This window comes from Vigna radiata, chromosome 10 (assembly GCF_000741045.1).
Source record: "Vigna radiata var. radiata cultivar VC1973A chromosome 10, Vradiata_ver6, whole genome shotgun sequence".
In the NCBI taxonomy this organism is placed as follows: domain Eukaryota; kingdom Viridiplantae; phylum Streptophyta; class Magnoliopsida; order Fabales; family Fabaceae; genus Vigna; species Vigna radiata.
Window position 1 is genome coordinate 20,415,461 of NC_028360.1, and position 8,904 is coordinate 20,424,364.

Sequence of the window (8,904 nt, forward strand, 5' to 3'; positions counted from 1 at the left end):
GAGAAGGAGTTTTTTTAATTATAAAAGTTATTTTTAATTTTTCTTTTTTCACACTAAATTAATATAAATATGTGTATACGAATAATAGTTCAGACTAAATTAATCTAATGATGTGAGAATTTTATTGGTGAAAAATATCAGTTTAAATTTATCGAATAAGTTTACTTTTAAATTTAAAAACTTTGGTCTTATCTTTAGTTTTAAAAATGTCTTATAAACTTAAGAAGGTTTAAAAAAACTTTAAAAATAGACGAGAGGATATCGAGAAAGTAAACAAAGACAGATAAATAATTGAAGTAAAAAAACATGTTAAGTGGATTAATATCATCAAGTAAATAATTAAATATGTGGATTTATTTTTAATTGTTAAATATTAAAAGGTGAAGAATAAAGAATAAATAATAAAATTAATATTTATCTTATTTTAAACAGATACAATCCTATCTTTAATTACATTTAATATTATATTGATTTATTTAAGATGTCTTACCACGATTTTGTTGTTATGATTAGAAATTTTAGCATAAATTTAAGTTTAAAAACAATAAACTTAAATATTAAATAAGAAAAAAATTGTTAATTTTATTATTTTAAGTTTTTTTTATTAGAAGGTGTTGTTTTTATATATGAAATTGAAATTGACTTATTCTCATAGTATAAATATGAGAGAAGAATATTTAAGCAACGCTAAAATTAAATTATAGTAACATCACAAAAACACCTTTAAACTTGAAACTTAAAACTATTATCATAATTTGTATTAGAAAAACACCTTAAATAATTAAAGAAAGAATGATAAAATGACTGCTTAATGATGTGGAATTATTGGTATGCATAAAACATTTATACTTACAAGTGCACTGATACTTAATTTTAAAGTATGTTAATTAGTTTTGTTAAAATGATTACATTGATTTTGAAAATTTAATAAATTTTAAAAAAATTGTTGCATTCAACATAATATTACTAGCCAAAAATACAACGACTTTTAAATACGTCTATCTATACATTATAAAGATATTAACAAATATTAAAATAATACATTTTAAAAAGTTATATAATTAAATAAAAATAGTATTGAAAATTATGATAATTATTCTTAGATATAAACTAGTTGTTGGTTTACTTATATAATTAAATAAGTAATTAATTTTCATTTATTAAAAGGTAAATATTTTCAACTTTTATTAAAGGATGATATAAAAAAGTTATTAAATAGTTTACTTCTTTATACAAATATATAAAAATACGAATATTAATAATTTTTATAAATTAAAAATAAAATACAAAAAAATTGATTGAATTTTAACAATAGATACGAGATGTTATCATATACTATATATATAACCTTTTAAAAAAAAATTGATGATTTTAATATATCACAAGTTCACACACAGAGACATATATATATATATATATATATATATATATATATATATATATATATATATATATATATATATATATATATATTACTGTTAACATTTTTTTTCTTAACATGTTTTTAATAAAATTTAGTAAATGCTAATCATATTCGAAATATGCTGACAAAAGAATTAAAAGTTATCTTTTTTATTATGTTGTTAGGAAATGTATTTTTTTACGACTTTTAAATACATTTTTAAAACATGTTTAATAAAATTTTCTTTTTTACTTTCTTAAACGTATAGTTAATAAGCCCTACTGGAGACAATAAAACATTCTTATTGCAATTTCAATTTGATAAATAAAATTAGATTGAAAACAAAAAAAAGAACAATAATTATCGCGGTTAAACAGTTTGGAATTGAATTGGGTAGAAATGAAAAAAAAAGTATTGCATATTTCCTACAAAATAAAGAGACACGTTTTAAAGTAATCACATAATTGTTAAAATAAAAAAATAAAATAAAAAAATAAAAAAAAGGTTGTAAAGAGACATTAAAAAAATAGTTTTAAAAATGGAGTTAATGTTTTAACAGAAGGGATTTGAAGGGTGAGAAAATTGGATGTGTTAGAAATTTTGTGGTTGTGGAGACTGATTAAAGGAAAGTGAAGGCGGCCGAGTGGAAGCGAGTGAACTCAGTGCGTTTACAAATAAGAATTCGATTTCGGATTGGGTTGTTGGTTTCTCTTCTCTTCTTCCTTCATTCGTTCATTTCTTCTTCTTCAATCGCTTCATCTTCTTATTCTTCTTCTTCAATCGCTTCAATCAAAGTATGAGAAAAGCAATTTGTTCGTAGAAGCTGTTGTTGCTCACTGTTAGGTCTTTCTTCCATCGTTCTCCCTTCAAACATGCTTCCGGCACTCTCTCAATTCAAGATTAACCATGTCGGGGCTAAATGCTCCCCTAACCCTATTCCCATGCTTCCCACGCTCCACCACACGCGCCGCCCTCTACTTTACCGATCCTCTTCATCCTCCGACCTCAGGAACATCTCCGGCCTCAAAATTACCGCCCACGTCGAAACCGACTCCACCAATCACTTGGAGCGTTGCTTTAACGCGCCCGTCGCTTCCGAGCCTGCCTCTATGAAGGGCGGCCAGTACGGCGCGTTCGGCGCCGTCACCTTGGAGAAATCAAAACTCGATTTATCCCAAAAGGAAACCGTTTCTAGCCCTGAGGTAACTCCTCTCTCTATTTTTAGTAACTAAATTAGGGTTTTCTTCCAAAATTTGTTCTCGCAGAAAGTGAACCAGTGTATACTCTGGTTATGGCTTTTCCGTGTTTACAGTACAATTAGCGGCACTTATACTTATTTTTATTTGTTATGTTTATCAGATGGAAAAGTATCCGCATGAGAAATAACGTGTCCAGTGCTTGTTTCAGGGTTATCAGTATACGAGAAAGTATCATTAGTTTAATTTTATTTTTTGTTACTTGTCTAACAGTGTTTATCATTTCCGTAGTTACTAGTGGCAAGTGTAGCTGAAGAACTTAGTTAGATGCTAGCATGTTATTTGAGAAGACTGAAGGTGTTGTGTACCAGTCCTTAAGTCTAAACTGATATTGGATTAAACTTTTATGCGATAATAACATTGTTGCCATAAAGGATTACTGATTACCAGGGTTTTAAATCAGTCGTGGATGCGGTTTCATTGTGTTTATTGATATGGACAAATGCTTGGTCGTGGACAGTATTTGTAAAATTAATATTGATGCATTTCTATATAAATTCTTATACACGCATCTAAGATAGTAAAAGTAAGATAGAGAAAACCATTGTAACACGTATCTAATACTTAATAAGCTTAAATTCATAATTATAGATTTATAAGCATAAAGAGAGTCAATAACTAAGCCGAATCCCCAAATAGAATTCTTAAATTACAAACAATTATACAAACCAACTTATAATACTGCATTAGTTTTTAGTGCGTACTCCAGAACCACTTGATACAAAACATCAGGCAGGTTGCAACTCCAGAACCACTTAACATCTTAACAGAGCTGTATCTCACACAAATAGGGAGAGAAAACTGCACAAACCAAGGCAGAAAGAAACAAGAAGGAGGCAACGTTGCGCATGGGCAAGAACTCTGATGTAGTGGAGGGAAGCTCTGATTGCGGTGGTTTGTGCAACATTGTATGGGGAAGGTTTGTGTGAAGTTGAGAAGACGTAGATAGGGTGTGTTTTCATTATTTAGGATTAGGGGCTTGGGTTTTATGGGCTTAGGCTTTTAGAAGCCTTTAAAGAGAAAACAAAATGCACGATTCAATAGTTATGTATGTTATAAAACCGCATCAACATTAGTTTTGTTTCTTGATTCTTAGCTATTTTTTCAACTTCCATCTTTCGCTCTAAGCCCCTCTCTATGCATCTCCAATTAATATTTTAATTTTAGGTGCATAATGTTCTGGCCAGAAGTTATCTCTTGAATTTATTAACTTGTAATGAGAGTCTATACAAGACCAGACTGGTCAGTAGGTGATGCTATGCTGGATCCTTTTAATGTTGTTGAATGTGTAAAAATGATGATATTTAGTCTAATATTACTGTTTGGTTTGAACTCTGTATTTCAGTATTTCCTACATGGCCTGTGTATGTACTTGGTGGATGGCGACTTGGATTACATGAGTGCTTTTTTAATGTTTTCGTTAGCAAGCTTAATATCTTGAAGTTCATAATACTCCCAAAAATTTAAAATAAACCGAGTTCAACGGTATTGTGTAGTCCATTTAGCTGAGATTTATTGTTAGTATTTGAAAATTCATTTTTGGCCTTTTGTTTGCAGCTAGCCACTGGGGGAGGTGGTGGAGATATAGGAAAGAAAATCAATCATGGTGGTGGTGATGGAGGCGATGATGATGGTGATGATGATGATTACTTTGATGACTTTGATGAAGGTGATGAGGGAGATGAGGGTGGCTTGTTTAGGAGACGAATACTTTTTGAAGAGGTTAGAAATACTGTTCATTCTGAGCAATAAGTTTTCCCCCCTTTATGAAGTATACAACTTCATTTGATGTTTCCTCAAGAAATGAAACTCAGTCTGTCTTTTTTGTAGCTATTTGACCGAAAGTTTGTGGACGCTGTGTTAAATGAGTGGCAAAGGACTATGATGGATTTGCCTGCAGGGCTTCGGCAAGCTTATGAAATGGTACCATAATTTTCAGTTTAATTTTACTTGTTTAGCCACTACGCATAGGGCTGCATACTGAATGAAATTTGTTGTTTAGGGGTTGGTTAGTTCAGCTCAAATGGTAAAATTTCTCGCAATCAATGCAAGGCCAACCACCAGTAGGTTTATTTCCCGAAGACTGCCTCAAACACTATCAAGGTCTTTCATTGGCAGGTAATTGATTCTCTTGAAATATTTTATTCTAATATAAGAACATTTGGGATCTAATGCCTCAAATTTAACCCCAAATTTTTTCTCCTAAAATCATTAGGATTTAATGACTTTATCTTTAGTGAATCTATTTTAATCCAGGTAATTAGCAAGAGTTTAATTTGCAGTGGTGTTGGCTCCAATTATTATTTTATTTTAGAGAATGAGTTTGTGAGTTGGAAGAATACTTTTGAACCTAGAACTAAGGTTTTTTCCCCTTCCCCCTTCATTCCCATCAGATCTATTGAACTTTGAGCTTTCATTTTGGAATGAATGCTTGTGTACACTACTATCTCGTATATTCATCTTTTATCGTGCAGGTTGCTCGCGGATCCTGCATTCTTGTATAGGTTTGTGTTGGAGGAGGTAGCTACAGTGGGTTGCTCGTTGTGGTGGGAGTTAAAAAATCGGAAAGATAGGTGTGTTATGCATTTAAAACCGTTTGGAAGTTTGTCTGGTATTCTTGATGATGAATTAGAGTAATAATTTTTTACTTCAATTTGAATCTAGGATAAAGCAGGAGTGGGATCTTGCACTTGTGAACGTGCTGACAGCGGCAGCATGCAATGCACTAGTTGTTTGGTCCCTTGCTCCTTGTCGATCATATGGGAACACATTTCGGTTTGATTTACAAAATACATTGCAGAAGCTTCCAAACAACATATTTGAGAAGAGCTATCCACTTAGGGAATTTGATTTGCAAAAGAGGATCCAATGCTTTTTGTTCAAGGCTGCTGAGTTGTGCATGGTTGGTTTGAGTGCTGGTGCAGTACAAGGTGCATTGTCAAACACTTTGGCGAGTAAAAAGGAGGGAAGGTATGCAGGGTTGAAACTCAACCTTATTTTTTATAGTATTCAATTCATTTAATTTTTTTAATTAATCCTTGAGTTTTACCCACGATTGATCAAATCACGAGTGCTAAATACTAATTTTAATCCTTGCATGTGTTGCGCCTGCAGATTATCTGTTACAGTCCCGAGTGTTAGCACTAATGCGCTTGGTTACGGTGCTTTTCTCGGAATTTATGCTAACCTTAGATATCAACTGTTATGTGGGTTTGATAGAGCAATGATGACCCATTTTGATGTTATTGGAGTTGCCCTGTTCTTCAGCACAACATTCAGGTGTGGTTTTTTATCTATTGAATAAGTTGTTCACCTTGAATCCATTTTACCTTTTTGCTTTAACGTAAGTCACACGGTAGAGGAAGAAATTATTTTTAAGATCTGTTTTTTGAAAACTTATTCCGAATTTTATGCAGGTTCTTGAACGTTCAATTAGGAGAGACTTCTAAGCGTGTATGGCTTGGAGTTGAGGCAGATCCACTGGCCCAGTCGGACGACCTCTTGAAAGTGTACAACAGGACTTCTGAGAATGTAGAAACGCCATCCTCAAAATGGTTTATATCAAAGAATGCGGTGGTTTCTGGGCTTGGGCTCCTGGGCATCAAACAAAGGAGTGCGGACGGGACAGGTGCAGAATCCTCAGCTCCTAAAGCTCGGCGGAAAAGGATTGTTCGGAAGAAGGTTGCGGCGGGTTCTGCGTGATGTGACGCTGTCCAATTTTGCTCTTTGCTACCTCTGGAGTATCCTTGGGCGGTTCACTGGCTGCTCCATACTAAGTTGGGGGTTAATTAGTGGACCAACATTTTTTTATCACATTAACTGAGATTTCAGGAGGGTTTTGTTTCTAAATTTTGTAGGAATTCTTATATTCATCGTTTGCGCTTTGATATCTGATTCTGTACTATATATTTCGAATCTATTCAATAAAGTAGAGCAAGTATTTTCTTTTTCACCTCTAGTCAGTGATCCTATCTCAATGAACGCATGATTCGAGTTTTATAGAATCTTGCCAATCTTTGATTTCATGAAAAAAAAATGTAATAAAATGATATGAAATAGTAGTAAAAAATGGAATTATATGAAAGAAGAGAAAAGCAGAAGTGGGGAAGGAAGTGCGTGAAGCGATGAATTAAAGGAGTTATATGAAAGGGAAGGGAAAGGGTAAAAAAGAGTTGAGTAATATCGAGAATGGGTTTGATGTCAGTGGTGGAGTGGTTGGTGGTGTACCAGCCAAGAATCCTGAACTTCACATGGAACCCTCCTCACACACCCTTCTCCTCCCCTCTCTTCCTATCTCTCTCAATCATAACATACCTCTCACTCACTCTCCTTCTCACCTACCTCATCCCTCTCCCACCCATCCCTCCCCGCCTCCTGAAGCCCATAACCGCCCTCCACAACCTCACCCTCTTCCTCCTCTCCCTCTTCATGGTCCTGGGCTGCGCCCTCACCCTCCTCACCCACACCCCACACCTCCGCTGGGCCATCTGCTTCCCACCCGCCACACCCCCCTCCGGGCCCCTCTTCTTCTGGGCCTACGTCTTCTACCTCTCTAAGTTCCTCGAATTCCTTGACACCCTCTTCATCATCCTCTCCCGCTCAACCCGACGCCTCTCCTTCCTCCATGTTTACCACCACTCCACCGTCGTTCTCATGTCCTACCTCTGGCTCCAAACCTCCCAGTCCCTCTTCCCCATCGCCCTCCTCACCAACGCCTCCGTCCACGTCGTCATGTACGCCTACTACTTCCTCACCGCCCTCTCCTTCCGCCCCTCCTGGAAGCGCGCCGTCACCGACTTCCAGATCCTCCAGTTCCTCTTCAGCTTCGCAATTTCTGCCCTAATGCTCCACTACCACTTCTCCACCTCCGGATGCTCCGGAATTTGGGGCTGGTGCTTCAATGCCCTCTTCAACGCCTCTCTTTTGGCCCTTTTTCTTGATTTTCATCTCAAGAGTTATGCTAACAGGAGGAACACCGCCCACAAACGCATTCTTCACAAGGACTCCTAATCTTCAGTAAGACGCAATATAATTATTTACTTGTTGCATTTCAATGACACTGCTATTTCCTTACAATTCAAACCATGAAGCTTTTTTATTGTCTAGACTGAACATGTATTAGTCTTACAATTACAGTTGTATGTTTCATTCTCCTCCCTGCTTCCAACACCCAAATGGACGTTTTCCTGGTACGTCTTGATAAAAATTACGACTTCAAGAGGCTAGCTCTGGAATGGAAAAAAATTTCTGTTTTAAAACTTGCGTCTTTATTCAGTGTTTCTGTTCTTGAGAAATTGTGCTTTGAAAATTTGAGTTTTTGATGCATACTATCACTTGAATTATGTTATTAGATTATTTGAATTTTAAAATTTGAAAGTTGCAATGAATTTGGTTTTGGATAAAATTTTAGTCTTTTAAATTACAATAAATTCAATGTTAATCCGTTAACTTTACTGTATAAATAATATTGACGGTTAAAAAAAAAACATTTTAGTGTCTGAAGTTTAAAATGGCCTTTTCTTCAAATTTGAAACCTAAAATATTTACTTAAAAAAATTAAAAGACTGAAATCAGATACATCCTTAAACTTCATACATTAAAAATGGAATTAATGCCTATTGTTTTCAACGTATTAGTGTTCACCGATTCAGGCTAATGTATTATGTTGATGTTGGTTATTTTATCATGTTTATATGATGTTTTTGGATAAATGTATTATTTTGCTATTTTATTTTATGATTCAGGCTTAAACAGCCGTTCTCTTTAATCTTCCGTTAGCTTTAAAAATTAGAAGAAAAAAATATGCAACCTTTGACTGTAGACCAAGTTTTTTATAGATTCACATAAAGAATTTTCTTAATCTCAAATTTAAGTAAAACTAATTATGTATTATTTGTTGATATATTATATTATATCAAAATATTCAATCTTATTAAAAAAAATCTAATGTAGGAGGTTGGACAGATTATGTTAAGAATGTACGGAGAATAATGGACTCAAATTTTCACAATAGAAGACGTGTCTGCCTGAATAGTTTATTCTACATTGTCAACTTTGATTATGTCATAGTCTATTTTTTAGTCTTAATTTAACATTTCTCATCACTATATTTTAACAAATTTAGTGAAATAAATTAATTTAAAAAGATAACAGAAAAATTAGGTTAAATAAGAGTAAAATTATAATTATGTCCCAATTAAATAAACTTCACAACTAAAACAATTAATTTTAATCTTAATAAACTTG

General features: G+C 33.8%; 2 protein-coding genes across 3 annotated transcripts; both read left to right on the plus strand.

Annotated features, from left to right (window-relative positions):
• Positions 1-1,989: 1,989 nt before the first annotated feature.
• LOC106776079 (protein RETICULATA-RELATED 1, chloroplastic) lies at positions 1,990-6,610 on the plus strand. Its single transcript, XM_014663387.2, has 8 exons — positions 1,990-2,604; positions 4,216-4,380; positions 4,489-4,581; positions 4,661-4,776; positions 5,133-5,231; positions 5,323-5,628; positions 5,773-5,937; positions 6,075-6,610. Exons 1-8 carry the CDS (start codon positions 2,275-2,277, stop codon positions 6,358-6,360), a joined length of 1,560 nt encoding a protein of 519 aa, XP_014518873.1. The 5' UTR covers positions 1,990-2,274; the 3' UTR covers positions 6,361-6,610.
• Positions 6,611-6,712: 102 nt separating this feature from the next.
• On the plus strand, positions 6,713-8,045 carry LOC106775313 (elongation of fatty acids protein 3-like). 2 transcript variants are annotated; one of them, XM_014662422.2, is made up of 2 exons: positions 6,713-7,674; positions 7,781-8,045. In XM_014662422.2, exon 1 carries the CDS (start codon positions 6,847-6,849, stop codon positions 7,666-7,668), a length of 822 nt encoding a protein of 273 aa, XP_014517908.2. In that variant the 5' UTR covers positions 6,713-6,846; the 3' UTR covers positions 7,669-7,674; positions 7,781-8,045. The 2 variants fall into 2 exon arrangements, with proteins under 2 accessions (XP_014517908.2, XP_014517907.2); XM_014662421.2 differs by having other exon boundaries at positions 7,795-8,045.
• Positions 8,046-8,904: the final 859 nt, after the last annotated feature.

Coding starts and splice junctions, on each gene's coding strand:
- LOC106776079 (XM_014663387.2), top strand. CDS start 2,275: ATGCTTCCGGCACTCTCTCAATTCAAGATTAACCATGTCGGGGCTAAA. Junction 4,582..4,660: donor TTCGGCAAGCTTATGAAATG/GTACCATAATTT, acceptor TTTGTTGTTTAG/GGGTTGGTTAGTTCAGCTCA. Junction 5,232..5,322: donor TTAAAAAATCGGAAAGATAG/GTGTGTTATGCA, acceptor ATTTGAATCTAG/GATAAAGCAGGAGTGGGATC.
- LOC106775313 (XM_014662422.2), top strand. CDS start 6,847: ATGGGTTTGATGTCAGTGGTGGAGTGGTTGGTGGTGTACCAGCCAAGA.